Raw genomic sequence first — 25,371 nt, 5'->3', positions numbered from 1 at the left:
AAAAATCACATTTTATCCTTTATTTAAAAGTGTGCAAAAAGATTATTTAAATAAAGTGTTTATCTTAATAAAATAAGTTCTCAAATAGTTGGGAGGTAGAACAACATTTCAAGGTCATTTTCCCCCTCTGGATGCTTACTATAAACACTTCTTTTTTTAAGGGTAAAAACATGATACATAATTTAGGCCTTGCTACATCAAATTTGAAAGGACCGGGAAGAGGTTTAAATTGTATCTTGATAAAACTTCCCACCAGTGTAAAGGATATTCACTCAGTCAACAACTTTTATTGACTGAACACCGGTATGAGTTTGGCTCTGAAGCATTCGTCCAAGTTGTCCTGCAGGTCTCACAGCAGTAGAACCGGAAGAATGGAGCACAGTTCGAGGATATTTAGCAGCAGTGGCTTGGGATATGGTTTGCTGAAAAGTAATCAGATACAACAAAAGGCTTAGTAGTGGAAAAAAAAAAAGCACTAAAATAGCTTTAAGTGAGCTGTAGATTAAATTCAAGCTGAAATACACTTCCAAAAAAAAAAAAGGTGACTTAAAGAAGAAAAAAGACTCATTCTCTTAATCTGTAACAGACAGTTCTCAGAACACAAAGAAAAATGCTAAACCTCTGAGCTAACGCCCAGACAAAATTGAATCATGCCAAAGACATCAAAGGCAACAAGAAGGGCTTCTACAAGTACCTCAGTACAGAAGGAAGACTAGGGAACATGTGGGCCCTCTCCTTAAGGAAAGAGGAGACCTGGTTACCTGGGACAGTGAAAAGGCAGAGGTACAGAATGTGGTCTTTGCCTCAGTCTTTACCAGCAAGACTGGTCCTCAGGAATTCCAGGTTCCAGAGGCCAGGCTGAATGGCTGGAGCAAGGAAGATGTACCTTTGGTGGAAGAGGATCAGGTCTGGGAATACTTGAGCAAACAGGACCATCCAACCTAGTCTTGAACACCTCCAGGGATGGGGCATCCACAACTTCCCTGGGCAACTTTTTCCAGTGCCTCACCACCCTCTAAATGAAGAATTTCCTACGAACCTCTAGGTGAATCTCCCCTCTTTAGTTTAAATCCATTCCCTCTTGTCCTGTCATTATCTGCCCAAGTAAAAAGTCACTCTCCATCTTTTTTATAAGCCCTCGGCTGCAATGAAAACTCACAGAAGATCTGGCCAAGAAAGAGACAACCAAAACTACTCTGCCTATAAAATAATTAATACAGAATCAAGACAGATAAAGTGGCAGTATTTACTTCCTCTCCTCACCTCACTATCAGCTCATTCTACCCAGCCCAAAGACAGTATTGCATATTATTTTAAGCAGGACTCAAATCTGAGCCTTGTCTAATTGTCTCTTCATCTTGGTCATTTCTATTTAAAATTTTACCAGGTATGTTGCATTCAGAATATTGTTACAAGCATAATTCTGACTTACCTGAGTGACTGGATGGTGTTTTTCAACAACGACTGAACTCATGGGTGGAGCAACTCCCATCACTGCTAAACTACCACAAATTCTGTGTTTTTGTCCCATATCAGATCGGCCTGTGATTCGAGCAGTGATTGTTCTTCCTGCTTTCTGCTGAGCAGATGTTATTACTTTTGCCATGGGCTACAAAAAAAAATAAATTGCTAACATTTGTAAATGTAATATTTACAGTGCTTTAGTATATCCACTTAGTTTTATTAGCCACTTCCTAATAGAACATAGGACACTGCATGTAATACAGTTATGTTACATGGGACTGAATTTGCACCATCTAGTTGCTACCTGGTTAATTTTGTCTTTTTCCACAGAGATAGTGTTTAGCGTAAGTGACTACTACACTGTGGGGAGTAAGGCTAATTTGACAAAAATCAAGCAACATGGATAGTTTAGCTTTGCTCACTGGCTGCATACTCTAGTGACAGCTGCAAGCACTTCTGTCACCCTTGCAAGTCTTTCTAGCAGTGACAGCAGATGCAATAAGATGTTGCATCTTGCTCTGTTGACTAGTAGCAAATTATCAGATGGGAATAGAAAAGGAGAACAATGCAGAGGATCCTTGAGAAAAGTTATAAGGGTTAGCAAAAGCAAAACTTTTTTTTTTTTTAAGAACACCATGGTATCATATGAAACACCAGTTGTTCCTGTTACGCTACATGTAAGTGCATATGCACTTTTGTTCTTCATTGTTCTTCTTTTTCTTTGCTCCAAAATCAGTTAAAATTCTTCCTAAGAAAAATGGGTTTTCTTTAACATAAATGAGCATTTACAAGCTAGTGTCTTCATACATCTAAGTGAACCCCATGGCACTTTAACTACACACTTGTGTTGCTCTGAAAAAAGTGGAAATAAAATTATATCCAAACTAAAATTTATTGTGATTGTCTTAAAGTACAAAACAAATTAATTTTAGCATGTTACCAGTTTTTGAGTTGATGTCACCCCAGATCCTGCAGCTGTGCTACTGATGATTACTGGAGAATCAGAGTCTAGCCTGGTCTGAGAAGTGCTTGCATGACCCAGATGGGTAGAAAACTGAATGAAATCAGAGTTTAAAGAATAAGTATATATAACATTCCCCAAAATACAATTTTACTCTTCAGACGGACAGTCTTTTGACTATTCCAATTACCCTTCTAAATTTAACTTTTTTTTTTTCAAATGTTTTATTACCGTTTTCACTTTTTTTTTTTTTTTTTCAAACGTTTGTCCAAGTATTGCTGGAAGCAGAGTGAATAATGTTCGATATTCTTAGCATGGAAAATTGGGAAGATAGGCAAGCATGTCTTCTCCAATCTAGCCTGTACCCTAATGTGGAACTATTTTACAGTGGCTGTGTCTTGAGCATGACTCTGTGTAGGTCCAGAATTTTCAAGCTACTGGATAATAACCTGGATAATTTGACATGGCAGGACAGTAAGTTGAATCTCCTCAGAGTCCATATACATTGCATTTTTAAAAAAGAAGTTTCAAGTGAAGCCTGTTTCCTTTTTTTTTTTTTCCCAGATAATAGCAAGCTTAGTTTCTTTGGCAAACAGGTGTTTAACAACTTTTTTTTTTTTCCAGAAAGAACCTTAGAAAGCAAATTCTGCTTGTTATAGCGACCTTGTCTTCAGTAGCTTAATGTATTTTCTCGAAAATAAAAACAGCTAAATGTAAGTATATCAAGTCACAGCAACCATGACTTAACCACTTCAATTATATGATGAAGTCTGGACACACTCATAGGTTTCTTTTTATCCTTAGAGTTCAAATTCCTCCAACTAATGGGCTATTATATTTTTCTTTAAAAAGCCCCAGGCCCCAATGCAGGAAGTATGTTTTCACCACTGGTGAATACGTACACACTTACCAAGTCATCCATCTGAAGAGCAGTTGCTGGTGGAGGTGGTGGTGAGGGGGGATTGTATTGTGAAGGAGGTAGTATTCCTGCAACAATGGCACCATTATCATCTCTCCTACTTCCTATATCTATTATTTGAAACACAAAGTAATGGGATCAACACATAATTTAGCAAACCCTAAGGGGAAATGAGATAACTCACAACAAAAAGTTTAGTATTCTTTCGGGATTTCTGTATAACTTATTAAAAGGATCAGTCCGTTCTCTATAGATACATACATCTACACACACACAAACATATAAATCTTTCTTTTGACCCTTCTTTTCAGAAGCTTTTCAGAAGTATTTTCAGGGGGCTTGTTTCTGTGTTATATCTCAACACTCCTGTGAAAGAGCTTTCCATTGTGAAAGAGCTGCCCTTACACTTAGGGCCAAAAGCTAGTTCAAGTAGAGAGCAACCAATGAAGGAGGGAAAGGCCATACTGAGCTTCTGACAGGGTGTAAGATCCTTAAGAGGATTCTTTGTCAGGAACACAAAATGTTATTTTAACTTTTCCAAGAACGTACTGTGATTTTGTAGATTGTGCCCGGCAACACCTCATCTGCACGGACAATGGCTGCAATGCTGGCCATGTCATGGCTGTAGGGTTGGGAGATTCTATGGGTGCCCTACAGTCCTCATCTCCCCTTCAATCTGGGTCAGCCTGATCATGTGCAAACTGTTTAGACAGAGTCTTGGCTATGCAGCAGCCTTCTTTTGTCTCTCAGTGCAGATATCCTGAGGACGTCAGATCTGTAGACTTAAGCACAGAATCTTTTCAAGCAGTTTTTGCCTTTTCTTTTAGAATACAAACTTCCTGAAGGGACACAAAGATAAATATTTTAGTTTACTCTTCTGTTTCTAAAGCAGATGATGCTATTAGGAATTCTGCTCATTCCAGGGACCTGAGTGACACCATGGGACAGTTGCTTTTTTGTTATTTTTTTTAACTGAGCAAGAAAAATACAGTAAGTAGTTATATCAGTACAATACTCGAGGATTTCATGAGTGAAAACTTGCCATAATACACATTTTGTACCAATAATGCATATACACATGCACATTAAACTTACACGCAGACAGGACTAATGCCCACTTACAAACCAATCAGATCTGATTTATGTTACTTAAAAATGCAGTGGTATTTATGTAATAACAGAATGTGAATTCTTCTGGCTCCTAGTTAAAAAAAAAAATAATAAAATCACCCAAGATTAAATCAGCCATAGATTTTGGATCATCAACACTGACTCCAAATGCTATGGTCCCATTAAAGTTGCAATACTTGCATACTATTAATAACCTACTCATAACTCTCTTATGGAGTCAAATTCTGCTTTTACTTGCAGTGACAATAGGTGGCACTGCAGCGTTTGTATAAATGCATCACTGAATGGCACATAGCATTTTTAAGGTCCACAGATTACAAACTAGAACAAAACAGAATAATCATCTCTCTCATGTTTTAAATCATCTAATGTCCTCGTCAGTCTTGTTATACCTGAGCAGAAATGCAAATAAGCAGTTGTTCAACTATGTTAAATCATTCTGTAACTGCCTTCATTAAAAGCACTGTCTAGCTGCCACAAAAAAAGAGACTAGTGTGGCTGGGACAGGGGAGAGCATGGTATAGGAAGCAGTGGAAGAAGACAGGCATGGGACCAAGGACACCTGAGACTATGAAGCGTTATGAACCCTGATGAGTAAATACTACAGTGACCACAGAAAATTACACAGCGTCATGCTGGACACCTGAAAAACTGGGTACAGGTGCTCCAGCAGTGTCCAACACAGCAAAATCACTAGGTACCACTTCTGCATCATACCAAATCAAGCAAAATGTTTGATACATGAACCCCAGAGATTGGTCACAGCATCTAGAGTTCATTTTTCTATATTCCCTTCCTACTTACCCTTTTCTTCTCAAGTTTACAGAAACAAGGCTTTCCTATTTAACACCACTCACCATCAGCTGTGAGACCCACTGGCTCACAGGTAGTGGGACATTTTTGTATGTAAGATAAAACTTGAGAGAACAATTGTTTCTACACATGGAGAAGTAGAGTACTTGGGCAATGCCCTGAAACTTTATTCACGATTCCTTGAAGATACTGAATTCATTCATTCTGTTCCTCAGATACTGATCCCATGTTTGTACTAGCACACAGCTACCATACTTAGCCAACGTTATATTTGAAGAAAGACTGTTTATGTTTAACAGGATCTGACAGCTACTGAAGTAAGTGCCGTTTTGTACCTTTAGATTTTTTTTTTTCTTCTTCTTCACACCTACATTTAGGCCCTAATATTTCTGTGGAGGAAATTCTCTGAAGTACTTCAGAAACTTCTGGTATAAGATTGTTAAGGGTTTAGGAACTGAAGTTACCTGTCTAAGGCTATTAACTGCTGCCAGTATAGCTGGTTGCTAAGACACACATACAGGTGCAGAACATCTGCTGGCAGAGGTATTACTTTTTGATGTAGGCTGCTGCATCATTAAGATCATGCTTCTAATGCTGTACACTGTCTCATTCTGAGGGGGTGAGTTCATTACATCAGTAGGGGTGTCCAGCTCTTTTCTGCATCGCTACACAAGTTTTATGAATGTGCAGCTGTGATTACAGTGGTCTTTCCTGTTCCAGCACAGCACTCCTAGTAAATACAGAACCCGGGAGACTTACTTGCCCTTTTTGCATAAACAGGCAAGATTAAGAACGAAGAGAGAAAAGTCTGGGAAAAGCAGATTTGTTGCAGTATTTTCCAGTATTTTCCAGCATTTTCCTCTGCCATAACCTGGGTGCTGACAGAATTCTTGGTAATCTTCCAGAGTATTCTAAGAAGCTTGCCAACTCCAGCTTCTTGTTCTGCTTTCAGTTGCAGGTTACCACACCCAGAGCAAGGCCTGATGAAGGAAACCTGCTCTACATTGAACCATAGCAGTGAGAAGTTCAGCAAAGTATTTCTTAACATATTCAATGGGACTTTTTAAAGCAATAACAGTTTGATAAAGTTTGTATTGTCATTAAGTCCTCACACTTAAAAAACAAAAGAAAAAAAAAAGGAGAATCCTTTAAAAGAAATAACAGAAGACAACAAACAATAACAACAAAACCCACAAACTACCAAACCAAGGCTACTTTTTATACTGACCAGGATCTGTCCTGCTGTCCTTGCCCTGAAACATGGTCATTGCTTCCAGATTCAAAGCACATACACCACGCATGAAGGCTTTCTTCATGGTGTCTTCATACTGTTCTCTTTCACTGTGCAGTCTCAGAATCTCAGCTTTTGTTTGCTCCAAAGTAGCAGTTAGCTACAAAAAAAAGAATATGGAAACAGCTGTCTTGTACTTCTGAATGCAAAACATGAACATAATTCCTCAATTAGTTTTAAAAGTCACTTACTGTGTTTACAATGAGAAGCATTTTAACTTCAGAATATGTGGTTTGCCAGGGATAAACAGTTAGTTATCTGTCAGTTATTTGTACTACAGCACATTATTTCTACTAGAGCAAACCAATGAAAAGAACACTTTTGAAAGGATTGCTAGACCCTAACCAACTATGCAGAAATTTATCTTGCCAGATTTTGTCTTCCAGAAATTATGCATGTTGGCAAAGCTAGATATCCTCAGGAATCTAGTTTCCCATAACACTCCAAGAAATGAGGGTTAGAAAACTATTTAAGCACAGGGTGAATTGTCATCAGCAATCCCACTTTTCTGGCCTTTGTAAATAACTACAAATACTGAGAAAAGACAAACCAAGTTAATCTTGTAACTTACTACTTATTGATTTTGTTTTTTCCCTTTGTTGCATTTTCCAAAATTCATCATCCTCAGGTGGGGTTCATATTATTTCAAAACACAACTCCCACTGTTTGAAATTACTCACTCTGTTTGGAATGACTTAGTCACTTACCAGAAACTGAATTTTCTGAACTGTAGCTCTAATTTTCCAAGTATGGTGCATACAGCTGTATGCACCTGAGTCAAAGGACATTATTTCAATGTAACTGTGGCTGCTAAGTCACATTTGGTAAGACAGTTCTTAAAAATTCTAGGTTTAATTTCTTTCTAAAATAGAAAGCTTTAAAAATGCATCTTTTTTACTTAACAAGCACTAGTGTGTATGTTGATAACCTATCTTTAACTTAAACTTTGAAAATTTTTCAACGAGTGTGATTGGCAAGTTGATGACAAAACCAGCCTTTAACAGAGTGTCTGTTATAAAAAAAATACTGTATTCTGAATGGTCATTAATAATAGTAATAGTCTTATTTCTATTAAGACTTTGTTCTTTATTGAGAACTCAAACTGCATAGCAAATACTAACGGTGTACTCCTAGGAAACAAGAATAATCCCTATTGGTGGGCAAATAGTTTTTTAAGAGCCTGTTTCAGTAAGGGTGCCATTTACTTCACCTGTGTGCGTAGATCAGCAACATTTTACATCAAACGCTGGGGACAAAACATCACATCTATATGGCAACCATCCATAGGAGAGATCCTAGATTTCCTCATGTCTTTTCCTGTGTATGGGAGCTCTTTTCTGCTGGAAAGTCATCAGTTTTTTCAAGCTTGCTAAGAAACTGGGAGCGAGGTATTGAGGGAAGGAGTAGAGGAATGAAAAAAGAAACCTTATTTTACCTCTGCAATTTTGGCTTCATAATCATTGGTGAGCTGAACACAGACATCTTCTGCCCTTAGCTGACAGGCTTTTGCTACTTTTTCTTTCCATCTTTCTTCACTAAGGGAGCGCCATGCTGTCCATACTTTCTTCTTCAAAGCTGCCTGGAATTGTCTGTCTGCTATTCTGTTCGCATATTCCTTAGGAAACAAATAGAGCAAACTTGCACTTGCTTCACATATGGTTAAAAACTTAAGTACTTAAGAGACTGGGGATGACTGTTTTGCCACATATTACATAGACCACGGTAATAACCGAGTTACATGTTTGTGTACTGCTTCACTGTGGCACATTGCATCAGCAGCTCAGTGTTTCTGCCTGCACACAAGTTAAGAAGCATTACTGTCCTCAGCATTAGAAAACACAATGAACTAGGTTACACAAAACAGTGTCAATAAACCTGAGTCTAGCCCAGAATATGTGCCACTAAACAAAGGGCTTGAATATCAGCTTGTCCTTTTTAACAGTCTAGACTGGGAGACGTTTGCAGCCTTGACATGGGATCCTTATTTTCTGTCATACTTAATTTAGCAAGGTGTTTACAATGTCTGACACAATGCCCCACATTTTGCATGTGACTAGCTCTTAACTAGTTCAAGTTTTGGCAACTGAAGTTTTACCTGTGAAACTGGGTCCCCAAAATGTAAGATGTGGTATTTAATAATTTCATTGCTCAAAAGTTATTTATTTAAAATTTAGAAAAAATCCCTCCTCACTTACTTCAAAATGCAGATACTGCAAGCTACAGTGATTTGTTGCAAGCTGATAACAGTAATTGGAGCAAACCAATATCCAAAACAAGTGTATTTTGATTTTTTTCCTGATCCCAGAGAATATTCTGACAGCAGCATTTTTCTAAAAAGGATTGATGCTTTCAAACTGTATTTTTGACATTGCCTAAGACATCAAAACAGAATCACTGCCATTTCTTCCAGCTATAACAGGAACTGCACCAACTCTGACTCTTTTGAGTTCAAAGGTTTCATTTTCATCACATTTTTATTTTGCACATGTACCTCTTGTTTGGCTTTAAGTTGCTGAATCCGCCACAATGTAAACTTTCTCATTAACTCTATTCTCTCCTTCTTCATTTCTAATGCTTGGGTCAAGTTAGTAATCACCTGCAAAAATATTATTTCAATAGTTATGATCTTAGTAAGGTCAAATAGAATGTACTTTCTACATCAGTTATTTTCACTTAAAGCATTTACTTTTAGCAGCAGCCTTTTACTAAATCTTCCACTTACTTTAATCAAGTAGGAAACCACAATTAAAGTTCAAATCAGGAATAACATTCAACTCTCACTGAGACTCTGCAGCACTTAAGACGCTTACTCTTTAATTATACGAGAAGTTGATTTGACTTCTTATTTCATTCTGCATCTGCGGGCTTCTGTTTATCTCCTTACAGTCATACATTATTGTAGCAGAAGGTCAGAAGAATCATTAATTTGCAAGGAGAATTTTGATGCACCAGGAACTATTATACTATTGGTATTATTAAATGTTTGCTTTAGTGCACTGTTAATTGAAGTGCAAAGAAATAACTTACCTGCAGAAAATGTACTCAATTTTCTGAATAGAATAAGCAAGCTAAGTAGTTGCTCAGAAATAAAAAAAAAATCGAATTAACAACAGTTAAATTTAACAGAAGTTAAAACAGTTAAACTGCTAAAACTTTCTGCTTAAAAGATCTCAAGAAAGATCCCACATAGGACTAAAACTACCAAAAAATCTGAGGTAGGTTGATCTACTGGACAGAGAATTCAGCTGGGGACTTCTACTACCAACTCATATATATATATACATATATATATATTTTAATTAGTATAAATAGCAGAAGCAGCTGAGGTTCCCTGATTAAAAATTAGGCATGATGTAAACTGGGTATCAAATCACTGAGCATTTCTGTACATTTTTGCTTAATCTCTTAAGCTAGATTCTGCCATCAGTCACTTCTGAGCAATTCCAGTGGGTAACACTGACAAATTCTTCGGACTCCTGGGAGTAACTTCCATTTAGAGCTATTCTAACTACCGCATAAAAATTATGAAGAGTAATATTTATGCTATCATTAAACACACACTGATGAATGATACTCAAAAATTACTCCGGAATAAACGTGGTTATCTGACTAATAGTACAAAATTCCTAAGTTTCAATACAGAATTTCATACAATTTCAGTCAAGTAAGAGCATAATAGACGTGTGATCTTCACAAAATAAGTTAACAACAATAGACACTAAGTTTAAAACGCAAACCACGTAAAATATTTACATACATGTTAAATTTCCATTGTTAGTAGGTTATTAGCAACAATGATTCATTTTTCCACTACACAATCTAAATATATTATTTACTTCTATGTTACTAGTTGCAAGAATTTTTTCAAATAGATAGTGCAAAGAAGTTGGTGTACTTTTTTTTTTTAAAGAGGACAATTTGATCTATGAAATTGAAATACTACCTCATCTTTTCTGCCTATAGAGATTTCATATGTGTGTAGCAATTCTTTCAAGTTTTCCATCTGATTGGTCAATTGTCTCACATGTGCAGCATGTTTCTCTTTTTCTTGTCTCATTTGAAGCTTGTGATGTTCGATAAAATTCAGCCTCCATTTTCTCAATTCAGTCAGAACACTTGTCTGAAAAGTTAAAGGCATGACAATAGTGAAGTTAGTAAACTTCTCTCCTCCCCAGTCTTTTAATCTTAAAACACTCTGCAGTTAAGGAGGCATGAATCTATACAATGATGCCTCTATCGTGCAGGCTGTTTGTGCCTATAAATATTACCAGACATAATGAACTATTGAACGACAATAACTGAACATCCCTAATGTAGAAAGTTAATCCAAACTTTTTTTTGAAGTTAGTGTTTGTAATAAAACAGCCTAGTGCTTACATATAATATGCAAAAACAAAAGAACTAAAAACACAAAGAAAATGAGCATTTTGCAATGCTATCACACTACAGCTTTTCCTACACATTCTATGATAGCACACTGACATCTGTATTTTATTTTTAAGGAATCTATACAAAATAAATACCTTAAGACTGCCACTCCAGAGATCAAGTATATTTTCTATTTGAGTTATTTTTTCATCAGGTACAGTTAATTCAGTTGTTGTGGTTTCATCGATTTCTCTTGGAGTATCTGTGGACCCTTGTGAAGATGTCTCTTCTGAAACAGGACAAAGCCGATCCATATTGGCCTCAGAAGGCTCCTTTATTGACATAAGGTCTAAAAATGAAACAGAGAATAAGGATTGGTACTCTGGGAAGGCTAACTGATCTGAATTCTGGATGTAAGTCAGAAGCCAGGCACACACACAAAAAAAAACAACCAAAAAACCCAAACATTTAAGCCATCAGAAACCTCCTTTCCCCATGTACACCAAATAGAACCTAATTCAAATCCATGCCTTCAAGACACAGGCATATTTAAGCCAACAGTCACATTGTAACAGTAATCCAATTAAAACTACTTCTCCCCTACACAGAATCTTTGAATGTCATTTCATGTTAAAGAGGATGATGACAGCAAGTACCAAGATGGAAAAAAAAAGCACTGAAAGAAACAAAAACTCTCAACATGGATTCCTTTTTGGTTAACATCCAAGGTCAGAAATCTAAAAGCTTTTGCCATTTTCCGTAATGAGACTGTAAACTCCTGAAGACAGTGGCATTCTGTTGCACATTTGCAACAGCAAACCATAGGTTTGTTTTATGCTACAGATGCATACTACAGATTAACTTTTTCTGCTAGTATATGCAAATGTTTGGAATACTAAGTGGCAAGTAGAACTAAAATACTACATTTCAGGGAGAGAGGTGTACTCAAAGAAGAAAGTATGTAACATTATAATAGGTATGTAATCTTAAAATAGTGTTAAGAGATTTTCAAACATCACAATCACAGACCTAAGGGATTATAAGGCTTTTATTCAGTCCAACTCCTGAATGCTTAAATGGACAGCTTTTTCCTAGTGTAGTCTTTGAATCAAGTTCTCATGGAGCAGAGAGAAAGCAAGTTTTTTTCAGCTCACCAGCTTATTTCCCTCTCCCCAAAAATTATCAGATCACTTGTATTTAGCAAAACGAAAAAAGATTCAGAAGAAGGTAAAGATTTATATTTTTTTCAGTCTGACAAAGAATTGGTATTTTTGAGAGTTTCACTAAAACTGATATTGAGAATGCTTGGTAGATATTCTTAGGAAGGTAAGTCTCCTACTATTTTAATGAAGATCAAGTAGCTCCTATTCAAGGTTAGTCTTTGAAAGATACCATGAACAACAGTCAAGAGATTCAACAGTCAAGATATTTCTGGACATAAGAGAACAAACTAGAAGCAAATTTCTCCTATTCTCAACGTGTTTTCCCTATTTCTCAATGTGAATTTTTACCTATTTCTTCACTGTGGGGGGAAGCGTTTTTTTCTTTAAAAAATAATTTAAAAGTACTTATTTCTTTCTCTTGACTTTCAAAATACTCCACAGAAACCATTTACTTTTTCATACAGATGAAGGTTAGACAGATGTTAAAAATTATTCTCACAATGTTATCACCTGGCACAGGCTAAGGGTAGCAATTTGTTAAAATACACAGTTATTTTTTTTAAAATACTCTCAGAGTATTAATGGATCAATACTGAAGAGAAGGAATTTTCCCACTGTTTGGGTATGAGTCATCATTACACGTCTTTGCTACAAAGAATTTATTGCTCCACTCTTCCTCTTCTTCAAACTTAATTAACTAATCTGATAACAAGAACAGGAAATTAAAATTTAGTTTCAAAGTTTAAAAGCATTTGGACATTGGATTGAATAGTACAGCATATTTTATTCCAATTACTTTTCTTATTTAACTGGAAGCTTTTAGTGAACACATGTATCATTAAATTTACTGTAACAAATATAGGATACCAATAATTGGAATTCTACAGTCAGAGTGGAAACATTAACTTCAGTTTTAAAAACCTGAGGAAAAAGTCAAAATATGAGACCAAAGAACCCTCCACAAACAACTTTTTCAGAAGGCATCACATGATATTGGCAACTGTTGGTCTCACTACCAACACCACATGGAAAAGCTGTTAGAAAATGCAAGTTTGAATACCTCTGCATAAGTGAAAACTTTTAGGTCTTAACATTACAGAACAGACCTTCATTTTGTTTTACAAAGTTAAAGAACAATATGCTAACAACATTACTTTGCTTTTTAACACAGCAACAGCATTAGAACATGACAGGGAAAGAACAAATTTCAAGGAGACTGATTTTTAGTAGGAAAAAGTAGTGATGCCAAATGGAAAAATGGAGCTACACACACAAACAAAAAAATCAACTGTCCTTTGGAACAACTTGTTGATCTATCAGTATCAGAAGTATAATATTGAACATGAATTTAGCTACATTTTCACTGTTTATCCAATGTCTTGTGTCATTCATTAGTATCTGGAAACAAATGGTGTTCTAAGGCCATTAAAACTGTGGCAAACACCATCCTAATAAGGGATAACCCTGATCTAACACTGGAGGTTCTACACAAGAGCTGGACAGATGTTAGTCATATCACTTTAGAAGTTGAAATAAAAATGTAACTTTCTTTCTACAACTAGATGGTTTCAAGCGCTGTTTCAAGGAAATAAGCTCTCTCCCAGACTGAGAGAGAAGAGTCATTTTGAATGGCAAACATGTTTTGTTAAAGTAGTAAAGCACTAGAAATTGTAATAGTGCCTTGTTAATGGAAGCATCATGGGGGCCATGAAAATATTTTTCTTGCCTCAGCCTGAGCAGATCAAGAGTTTCTCCTTTACTGTTTTTAAATCATTTTTTTTTCATTTTGAAAATAAAAGATAGATTGCATTTTAATAATATTATAAATTGCATTATAATGAACAATACATAAACTGCAATTCAAAATTTTCACCGACAAGTATAATATCATTTCTTTCCAAGGCACCACAGTAAGTAACTACAGCGGCAAGATCCAAACTGGAATTTGCTCCATAATACAATTGCAAATAGCTCAGTATGAAATCTTCTGCTCCCCTTTTAAGTGCAACTTCTCAGATCCAGAAAGACTTCCAGAACCTGTCCTGGAAGTTCTCTACAATTCCAGAATTTTGCAATTGTGCTTGAATCCTTGCAATCTGCTCTTGTTACTCATCAACATACCTCTATGATGGAAAATAGTTCAGAGGAGACAGGCACAGTGATGTGCTCATGAAGATCAAGGAAGTAACCCTGTTACAAGGAGTAAGCACAGCTGTTATAAAGAAACCTGAACATATCTCAGCACTGAGGAGGACTGAGGGTGGCCTTTTTTTCTTTTTTTTCCCCTTCTTTTTCTTTTATTTTTATGAATGGCTGTATCAGCTTAATGGACCAACTGGTTGTTTAAGCAGTCTTAGTTAATCAAGAAGTGGGAATGTACTCCACCTGTGCTAGTCAGATGTGTGTGGGGGAAGCACATAGGGTGCTCAACCTTTTACTGAGTATAAACACTGAGCAAACATTAAAATAACTTTGAAGAGCTTGAGCTGGCTTTAACCCACATTTTCCTCCCCAGTGACTTGGGGATAGCCAGTGTCATGACAGGGAGTGAAGATACCAGTAATAGGAATCATGTTTGTATTTTGATCTAACCATATATTATAATTTCTACATTGTACTTGCGTTATGATTTCAGTATATTGCCGTATCACTCTGCTAAATCGAGACTGTGTAACATCTAGTATCTTCAGGTGAGTGGACTGGTATTAAAACACTAAAGCTTCCTCCTGTGGAATATCTAAGAGAACCTTATCAGAGACTACTGGACTCTTGACAGTAGCCACAGAATGATCTTTGGTTGTGCAAATCGTAGACTGCTTAATAGTTACCTTTTGCTAATTCTACCACAAAAAGTTACCAATACTGCCATCCTCGCTTTAATCATAGTCTTTGCTTTAACAGCTTAATACACAACGAAGACAACACACAACTTCAGAAGATGTACTTAGTTTTTAGTCATGGCTATTTCTACTATGAATGTACAAAACATCTTTCAGTATCTGGATTGTCCTTTGCTACACTGGTAAATTCCTGCTATCAGAATTATTTAGCTCTGATCAACATGGCCAATTCTCATACATTAGCCATAGCCACAAACAACATTTACTGCAATGAAGACAATTAGCATCAGGTTTACATATCACTTCAAAACTGCTTAGAGTCTATCTGTAAAATCATCTACTATTTTATACCCCACAATCCCCTAAAATGAAGAGAAAAATCTGTCCTCAAGGTTCCAAAAAAGGAGTGAACAGAAAAATGTAGATAAGCATTTTTATGATAAAGTGACAGACCTTCTGAACAACAGAAATTAAAGTTCTTCCTGATTTTGTAAGTTAAGAAATTAAAGAAATAACACAGAAATGATTATTTAGTATTTCATTTTAGGTTAAATTAACAAAAGTTCCTCAAGCTAAATACTTGTGACAGAAACAAATAATGTATAACCAGAAATATCAGTGTTAGTAATGCATCACAAGACATTAAGTTTACTCATCCTTGAATGCCAAGTAATAAAGTAAAATTAGAATAGAGTGGCTGAAATAAAAGAACAAGAATGACATTCACATAGTGACATGAGTAGTGTTTCCATAAAGCCCTTTTCAGCTAACATTTCAAAACAATCTTACTTTAAATACTAATTTATCTATCACAGCAGTGCAAGTATTAGCAAAAACAGTTGTGACCTGACAAACTATGAAGTAAGGGCACCCTGTTCTACATTATTACACCACCTATGTTAAATGTTTATTTTAACCTATATTCCACAGTTGGGAACACCAAGAACTGTCACTACATCAATACTGTCACCTGAAACCTATGTCAGAGAGAACCCTTCAGTGAGTATAATACCCTCTTAAATTTCTTCTTGTGCAAAATGTGCATTAGTTGTGTATTCTTTTAAAACAGAAACCATAAGAAACTGAAATTTAAAAAGCTGTATTGTTGCTCTTGTAAGCTTAACCCATAGCTTTGCAGGTATTACCTGGAGTCTTACAGTATATGGCATCATCTGTTACACTTGGAAATCGGCCACCTGCTCTCAGGTCGGAGACAGGTTCTGACCACTTCGGGAAACACTGTTCAAACTTTGGAGTCACTATAGCACAACGAAGCAGCTCTTCGTACTCATCCTGTCACAAAGTGATGACAAACAATTATAAAGCTACAATTACATTCCTAAAAAATGGGTATATGTAGGAAGAAGTAAAAATGGGCTTAGACAATTTTTTGTGTTTTCCTATTAGGGTGAAAACTAAGATTTCCCTTAAAGGTGCAAAAGTGAGCTGTTTTCCATTTAGAATTGAGCTATACCAGTTATAATAATTTATTTTCCTCTTGGTTCATTTTCTGCAACACATTGTTTACAACTAAACACAAATAATGCATTTAGTAATATGGAACTATGTAAATAGTTATATCTTAAGATTTTGTTAGATGCTGATTGAGCAAAAAAAAAATTATAATAAGAACCTTAAATACGAACAAAAAGAATCTAAATAGTTCCAGATCATGTAAGCTATTAATCACCTGACGCTATTTTTGAGCATTGCCATTACTGCAGAGGATTAAAAAAAAAGTGCGTATTTTTAGAGCAATGACAAAGATGCTACTGAGCAGAGTCACATTTCACATTCTGTAACATTATAATTGGCTTTACAATTTCTTTGACAGCAATCATCAAAAGATACCTGATTATCCAGTATTTGATTAGTAGTATAGTATATTGTATTTTTATTTGGCTTAATTGTAAAATCCATTCCCAGCAGTGTCATTAATTAAACATTGGAAAAAAATGCCAATTAGAAAGTATTAAACCAGTCCACCAGCAGTACTTTCTCCTTCACTCAATACTATTTTACTAACTCTATTCAGGATCCTAAAGAGTTCCAATGTCTGAAACCAACTGTAAATTGAAAAACCATTTTCCTCTTCAAGCTGGGGAAAGTTAGAGTGGAAACAATCAGTTTAAGGTACATGTAATGTGTTGTTGAATCTTCCGGTTGAAACACAATGTTTATAAACTTTTAGTGTAACCCTTACATTTATGTCAGTTTCAACTAACTAGAGAACATTTTAAGAAGCTAGGTTTTATACATTTTAGCAGAATCCTTTCAGATTTCCACATCCCATCTTCTTGTCTATCATGTCAAAATTAGAAGTCTAAATAATTTCATATTGTATATGAAGCTATACGATATCAAAAAGATATGCTATGTATTTTAGAGAAAGTATCACAGAAGTATTCTATGTAAAAGAGAAAAAATGTCACAAATCAACAAGGTTATCTTTTTTTTAGATTTAACTCATAAAGGTAAATTAAGTAAAAAGTGAAAAAATGTAGCATAAACAAATAAAACCTGATCAAAACTAAGACATAAACTGGCTTACTTTACAATGCAGTATTTTTCAATATACATTCTTACCATGTGTAAGAATTGGATAATAATCCTGCAAACCACACCTTAATTGTAAGATAACGTTACATTTTATAGTAAGAAAGCTGACACACATTAGTAGTTAGGCCATGCTTATTATGCACCTTTACTATGTATTTACCTAAACTCCTTGCTACAAGGTACAACCTTTTATATCCAATGCTACATGAAGAGCAAAAGATAAGCAAATTGTTTTTAATGACATGTAGTTGCTCTTGATGCCCTAAAATAAGCCATCCTGTAGTGCATGAGCTCATACTCAAAAACAAGTCACTCTTAACAGGTCAATAAAATGACACAGATAGGTTAAAACAAAACAAAACAAAACCTTGGTATTAAGCCCTGCCATTAAAAATTGCGAAGTTACTTAGTCCAACTGAAGTTGTGTTTTACTGCTCCCATGACTTCAGTCCATTCAAATGTTTTAAGATCAAGTTTATAAAGAATATCTTAAAATATTCTATCCACACACACTACTGATTCTACCACTTCCAGTACACATCTGTAGTTTTAAAAAAAGATAAGAGTTTAGATTCTTTGAGATGCCAGAAGAAAACAGATAACTTCAGATAAGTTATTCAACCAGGAACAAAATGGATCTTTATAAAATTCTCTACAGCTAAAATTTAGCAGACTAAAAAAGCCAATATATTATTTAACTTAGTTAAATAAATTTAGCTAATTTTGTTAACCTTAACTCATCTAAAAGAAATATATTATGCAGAATACATTAGAACATTCTTCAGAGACTGCATGACTAAAGAGCAACTTAAAACTAATTCCTCCCCAATTCAACAAAGATGATAACATGTCAGGTGTGAAAAAGTCGTTCATTTTGAATCACCAAATTTAAACACTAGCTCACAGTCTATCTTACTATAGACATTCTGAGCAAAATAAAGAAATCAAGGCAGGAGATTTATCTAGTCTTTGAAGTTCTAAAACTTTATAAAACTCAAATAATCCACTATGTACACAAATATGCTCTATGCACCTGCAGAAAATTTCAATAGGCAGCATCCAGTGAAAAATTTGAAAATAAATACTCGTGAACTACAATATTACAACACTGATGAAGTTGAACACAAATATAAAAGAAAACACAGTACCCCAATTGTAACCTGAAACTTGAAAGAAAAAAACCAGTCCTGCAGACTGCAATAAGACGAATATGACAAACGGTCAGCTATACGATCTGTGTTCTTATTTTAGAATAGTAAAATCTTTCCCACAGAATGTGCTTTACAGTTAGAAAAGCTCCACCTTGCACAATTATTTTTATACATGGCTCTGTGTGCCATTTCATTTGTGTTGAGTTACAGGAGCCATTCATAGCCTATGTTATGTATTAATCTGCTTTGCATTCAGATAAAGCCAGATTTGCAAATATATTTGGGTAAACGAAGATAAAAAGTTGTATTTAAAATTCACAGAAACATCTAAAAACAAGTCATCCAACTGAAATTAGGCAGCTGCTGAGATTTACAGCAATAATCACATCTTCAGAAAACCCAAATCCTTTTCAAATCCAGTTCACTGCAGTAAGAGTGCTGCATATGAAAACTAAATCATTGACAGACTAGAAATGTACTCAGTAGCAACCATTCAACGATACCACTCAGCTTTATCATTCTCTACAAGGTAAACTTAAAGCCTCTCAGACAACCCCATCATATAAGAAGATTCTGGTCTTCCACAATTTGTTGCACAATGACTTTATCCTGTTTTCCAATTACAAAAATCATTGGAAACACATATGAATTATGACTGGTGAATACAGATTAAGAAAACTTATCTATGAGATATGACCACAAACAGAGAAGCAGATGAACTACAGATATAATTTACCACAAAGAGGTAGTTTAAAAGGGACAAAGTCAGGAGGAAAAAATAATTTAATGATGCTTCAGCTGTATGTGCCCATTCCACCAGGTGACAGAATTACAGATACATTTATACAAGGCAACCAGCAAAACTTATTGCCAAAATTAACCTTTTTTGGACAGAACACTATCTAAGGAAAAAATCCATAAAGTACTCAAATAGTAATAACCAACTATTAAAAAATTAAGGATGAAAAGCTACTGCTTTCAAGAGGATAGGATGGCTTTTATCCAGTATCTTTGCATCCTTTGAAAAGAATATTGAGCCCAGAAAAACACACCCCTCTGCATATTACAGCTCTGGCATATTTTGACATATTTTATGCAGGAAACAAATGAACATACATACATTTCCTTCCGTCATGTAAGAAACCTCATGTAGCTACACTTCATCCCTCAGAAATACTGGGTTTATACCCTACTTTGTCAAATTTATGCCTCCTGTTAAAACTTAATATATAAATCTGATACTAGAAAGAAGATAAGAAAGCTATATTATTTTACTTGTAACGATCACTGATTAATCTCTTAAGGTTAGATGTGAATTTACATAAATTGAAATTTCTTGGGAAATGCACAAAGGAATCCAAATGAATATATTTTAATCTCACATTTTACTTCTGTTTTTACTGCCCAACTAAAACATAATAAAGATGAAAGCTTTGTTAGATTTCCTCATAATTGCCCATTTCTAAATAAAATGTTGTAACAGTGAACCAGATAGGGTTGCTTCTTTCCTACCTGAAGATCTGAAGAAACAGAACTGCCCCGAACTGAGTCTTTTGGTAAAACTGGACTCGTGCTTTTCTCCTCATCTGATGACATCCTGCACAAAGTTAGTCTATACAACAGTAGAAGCTCAACTTCACTTTTTAATTCCAAGGTGTTTACTGCATGTTCTCCAACCTTTTTCACAGAAACACAGATTCTGTTGTAGCAACTACTTCAATGTGCATTGCTGGGGTAACCTGAATGTGTCCTTATTATATGCACTGCTATGAGCACAGACTGGAAGCTATTTAATTGTCTTATCCAAACCATACTCAAAAGCATTAAAAGACTTTCGTTGACTCTGAGTCCATTTTATTGACTTTCTAAATAAAATCATGGAAAACCCAAAAGCAACAAGTCAGTCAATGTAGAATAACAGAAAATTGTTATGAGTTTAATACCTAATGCTTCAGGTAATACAAAATAAAATTTTACATTAAATATATTGGTAACTAAAATATGCTGATAGAGAAAACAGTTAAAACAGACATATAAAGAATGAGAAAAGACTTAACTTACATATACACTCCTGTGTCAATTCTTAATTATACTGTTTGGAGCTTATTAGCTTGCTTCAGTACAAAATTTCTACAGAGTTCCACAGCAATGTCTACATTCTGCTGTGATTTTCTCCCACAGTCCAAGCCGAGATGATGCCCTGACCACTTCAGTTCAATACCTTGAAGCCTTCTCTTACTCATCAACATTGGTCTCTCTCCACCTTTTCAATTCTGCTTCAGTTGTCACGCTGTAGGCCCAGGAGGACTGACAGATATTGGAAGAACAGGTAGTGCCTTAGGTTCAGGTAACACCAACTATTCCAGCAATATCTAAGCGATATAGTGAAGTATTCTTTGGAGATAAGGGAAGCAGGTAATTTTGTAGAAATGTTAATGAACTTAAGGACATTCTGAAAAATCTATCTTTTAGTCTACTGCAGCCTTGATAATAACCTCCAATGAAGAACTGAAGCTCTTCTGAGAAAACTTGATAGAATATGGGGAATAAACTCCAAAGGACATGGTGGGGGTGGAAGGAAATTAAAGGAATTACAGAATTGAATGTGAACTCACTATTAAGCAAAGGGAATTCGTTAATGAACAAATGGCATAGTAGTATAGTTGCCTGATAAATGTGAAAAGCAATCACCTGACAGATTTCGACAGAGAGTTGTCAGCAGAATATGCCTGGGAAGAACACCAGCATAAATAATAAGAGGAACAGGGTACTTGTACAGTATAGATAACAACCATGCAAGTTTAAAATTAGTTTTAGGACACCTCTAAAACTGTCAATTATAATATTCTCAGTTGTTTAATAAACAGATGCATTTTCTGACAGAAATGTTATTTTTAAATTGCTAGTTGTACTGTCATTAAATCGATGGGAAACATCCTCCTTAAGCAACGCTATCACATTTCAAAATATCAAAAAGGAAAAAAAAAGCAATAAACTCAGCTCTCTATATGGGAATACAGATGTAAGTTAATTGTCTCAGTCCTTTGAGTTACTCTAGACACTGATTCTTCCTTCATCATGGATAAGCATCTACAACTTTCAGAATGGTAATTTAGTTTCTGTGCCAATGGATATCTTAAAAGTGATTTAAAGACAATTTTAAATGAGATTTCCTACAGCCCAAGGTTCAAAAAAATTTGGTTACCATCTCTCTACTTACTACTGAGCCCCTAATAGAAGCACCATGTTTTTAAGTACAAAATATGACATTCTGGAGTTTTTAAAAATACTTTTATTGCTGTATAGTGGTGTACAGATGACAAGAAATATTAGCTTCCTTTTTCATTTTCATTGCCTTCTCTTCTGTTTAACTTTCATACTTCCTCGCTCCTACAAATTATTCACTATCTGTTCCTTTGGTTTTGGCTACCCTACCTTTTCAAATAAGTTTATACTAGCACTGTCCCCATCCCTCCTCCTTTTTCTTTAGTCCATAAATTCCTCTAATAGTCCCAAAATATTCTTTGATAATCCTAAAAAGTCAGCTTCAACTCCATATCCTTTATAACTCGCACTGTACTCCTAAAGTCCTAGAGATATTCAAACGTGTGCACACGCGCGCATGGTGGAAGGCATTAGGGAAGATCACAAAGGACTAGTTAACTACCTAGCACTGATAGGAATTAGAATTGTTTAACAAATTACAAATACTGTTAAATGGATTGAGAAGAGACCAGAACTGAACTACCATCAGTCCTTCTAAGAAGCAGGAGGCCAACTAAGTTTCACATGAACACTGATGAGTCTAATGAAGTGGAAAAAGGGTCACTCTTAAGTCACTTCTGCAAAGTTTGTTCATTAATTTAAGACCACTGTTCTGACTTTTATTTTCAGCCTTCTGAGATTGTTCCCTTAACACTCAGTCTAGCATATATAGTTCTCTGCATATCACAGAAACTATGCTCAAGTTTGTGGTCTTCCAAAACTCAGTGGGTTCCTTTGACACAAATAATGCTTACCTTTCCACTCCATGCCGCTCTCCAAACCTAAAACTGCAGCTTATCTATTTGATGCCACCTTATGAGAGTCACTGTCAACTCAAGCTCAGTGTGTGTGACTTCTCTTACTATCCCTTTTCTTTATCTCTGTGGGCTAGCCCTCCACTGTGTCCATCAGGTCTCCGACTTGACTGCCTTTACTGACTTCAACATCACTTTAGATTCCCACTAACAGTTTACTACTTAATTTTTCAGCTTTCCTCACATTTGTTTTCCCTATCCGTACCTCCTGTATTCCTGCCTATGGTCCAAACTTTCATTTTGATTATCGCAACATTCCTGTACAAAATCCCAGTAAACTCAGAATTCTAGAAATCTGCTTACATGCAGAGGAACAGATCAGATTACTATGAGAGCATAATTACACTTGTTTTAAGCTGAGGTTTGCAGATGTCATTGCCACTTCGTGCCGAGAATAAGTTATCTGCTTTGACCTGATCAAGAAAATACTGGACAAGTTTCAAAACCAGGTATCTGTCAAGGGGTATTAGGTAAGACATCAATACAGTGATTTGCTGAGGTGCAAATCACTAGATGGGCAGATACTAGTGAGAGGAGCACCTTCATGCTTACTGTGTTCTCATCTTCCCCAACTGCTTGCCAACACACCTATATATAACTTCATTAAAGCAAGATCGCTGTTAACAGTGCCAATTTCCTCCAAACCACATATGTATAACTAAAATGCTAAGGCAGCTACTTTTAGGAAGAGTACACGACTTTGAAGGTCTCTGGTCTGGCTCACCATGGCTGTTTTTACCATTACATTTGAATTCCTCCAGCTGCGCTTGGAACTTTGTGCTTTTGGGTTTGTTTTTGACAAACAGCGTTGCTTTTCAAATAATTTAACGCTGCACTCAGATCAGGGGGCTCCACCCCAGGTGCGGGTTCTGCTCCTCACAGGGCCCCTTTCAACTTACAAGCACGAAGTAGCACCGCTCCAGCCCGCGTTCTCAAGCCGCTCTGCAGCCTCCCCTGAGGCCTGCACAGGCGACAGGGGGGCGACACCGCGGCGCCGCTGTGCCAGCCAGCGAAAACAAGGCCAAACCGCGGGGCGCCGCGAACAGACCCGGGAGGCACACGGGTGGGCAGGCAGCAGGGAGTATCACTTCGTACGTGAGCTGATTTTTACATTTTTCCCCTAAAAGCAGAGCCTCCAAGGCAGCTAGGCCAACCACCCGGCGGTGCAGCGCCCCGGCCGCCCCCGCCGCCCCTCTCACCTGCGGGCAACTGCTGGAGCCGGCCGTTGGACACGACGGTTTCAAACTACCGGAGCGGAAGAAGAAGCGCCCCTCCGATTGGCTCAGCCCGCTTATGCAAAGCACTCTCTGATTGGGCAGCTTGGTGGGAAACGGCCAATTAGGCGGCGCTTCGCTCCCCGCCCCTCGCTGCCTGTCAGGGGCTTCCGCGCGCTGATTGGCCGGCGGCGCTCCCGGGTTTGCAGAGCGGGACGTGGGCGGCCGCTGGTGGTGGTGGGGGGCGGCCGTTGGGGGGCTGTGGGCGGCCGTTGGGGAGGGAGGGGGTGGCGGTGAGTGGGCCGCGGGCGGGGGGGGCGGTTTCGTGGTACCGGTGTGGGGACTGGGGGTGGTCAGGGAGAGCCAGTTTTTTTTTGCTGGTTGGAGAACTGCTGCTGACAGATATTTTTGTGTAAAGTTAATTTAAAATAAATAAAATAAAATAAAATAAAATAAAATAAAATAAAATAAAATAAAATAAAATAAAATAAAATAAAATAAAATAAAATAAAATAAAATAATTATTTGTCGGAACTCCTTCACTCTTAAGCGTTTCCTGTTAGACCAATTCACCCAGCTAGAGGAAATTCCCCAAATAGCTGCTCTAAGCGGTTGGTGCAGTGATGTTACAAATCACAGAATCATCTAGATTGGAAGAGGCCTCCAAGATCACTGAGTCCGACCTCTGACCTAACACTAACAAGTCCTCCACTAAACCATATCGCTAAGCTCTACATCTAAATGTCTTTTAAAGACCTCCAGGGATGGTGACTCAACCACTTCCCTGGGCAGCCCATTCCAATGCCTAACAACCCTTTCAGTAAAGAAGTTCTTCCAAACATCCAACCTAAACCTCCCCTGGCACAACTTTAGCCCATTCCCCCTTGTCCTGTCAACAGGCACATGGCAGAACAGACCAAACCCCACCTCGTTACAGCGTCCTTTAAGGTACCTGTAGAGTGCGGTAAGGTTGCCCCTGAGCCTCCTCTTCTCCAGACTGAACAATCCCAGGTCCCTCTTCTTGTAAGACTTGTTCTCCAGAGGTTTCCCGCATCTCTCTCCAGTCCAGTCTTCCGATAAAGGATGTCATAGCTGGGTGTGCTGAATTAATTCAGGTGTCAAATTTGTTCTGCCCTTTGACAGAGAGGTGTGTAGTCGTTGGTGTCAGCACACCCCATGTCGGGTATAACGTTCCTGTGGCAGCTGTTGGAACAATAGCTGTTGCATGTGATCCTGGAGAGAATTGCTTTCGTTGATGTTACCTCTGGGCAATAATAAGTAGAAATTCAACACCAAGTTTTAAAGATTTTCTGTCAGGCACCCGGGAGCAGAGAGTACTTACGTTTGCTAGCCTTCATTTATCCTGATACTTTCTTAATTGTTCTTTTTGTAATGCAAACAATGCGATAGAAAATCCC

General features: G+C 36.8%; 1 protein-coding gene across 9 annotated transcripts; it reads right to left on the bottom strand.

Annotated features, from left to right (window-relative positions):
• Positions 1 to 5: 5 nt before the first annotated feature.
• POC5 (POC5 centriolar protein) lies at positions 6 to 25,148 on the bottom strand. 9 transcript variants are annotated; one of them, XM_013192162.3, is made up of 12 exons: positions 23,939 to 24,041; positions 16,096 to 16,243; positions 14,232 to 14,300; positions 11,103 to 11,296; positions 10,523 to 10,699; positions 9,071 to 9,175; positions 8,015 to 8,194; positions 6,517 to 6,679; positions 3,336 to 3,454; positions 2,405 to 2,518; positions 1,433 to 1,609; positions 6 to 422 (listed from the first exon to the last, which is right to left on the bottom strand). In XM_013192162.3, the coding sequence occupies exons 4-12, from the start codon at positions 11,289 to 11,291 to the stop codon at positions 273 to 275; spliced, it is 1,374 nt and encodes a 457-aa protein (XP_013047616.1). In that variant the 5' UTR covers positions 11,292 to 11,296; positions 14,232 to 14,300; positions 16,096 to 16,243; positions 23,939 to 24,041; the 3' UTR covers positions 6 to 272. The 9 variants fall into 9 exon arrangements, with proteins under 9 accessions (XP_013047616.1, XP_013047611.2, XP_013047610.2 ...); XM_013192157.3 differs by lacking the exons at positions 14,232 to 14,300; positions 23,939 to 24,041 and adding an exon at positions 24,906 to 25,143 and having other exon boundaries at positions 3,336 to 3,412; XM_013192156.3 differs by lacking the exons at positions 14,232 to 14,300; positions 23,939 to 24,041 and adding an exon at positions 24,906 to 25,134.
• Positions 25,149 to 25,371: the final 223 nt, after the last annotated feature.

Source organism: Anser cygnoides, chromosome Z, assembly GCF_040182565.1.
Source record: "Anser cygnoides isolate HZ-2024a breed goose chromosome Z, Taihu_goose_T2T_genome, whole genome shotgun sequence".
Lineage (NCBI taxonomy): Eukaryota > Metazoa > Chordata > Aves > Anseriformes > Anatidae > Anser > Anser cygnoides.
The sequence above is the reverse complement of the archived record's forward strand: the minus strand, read 5'-3'. Positions and strand labels throughout refer to the sequence as shown.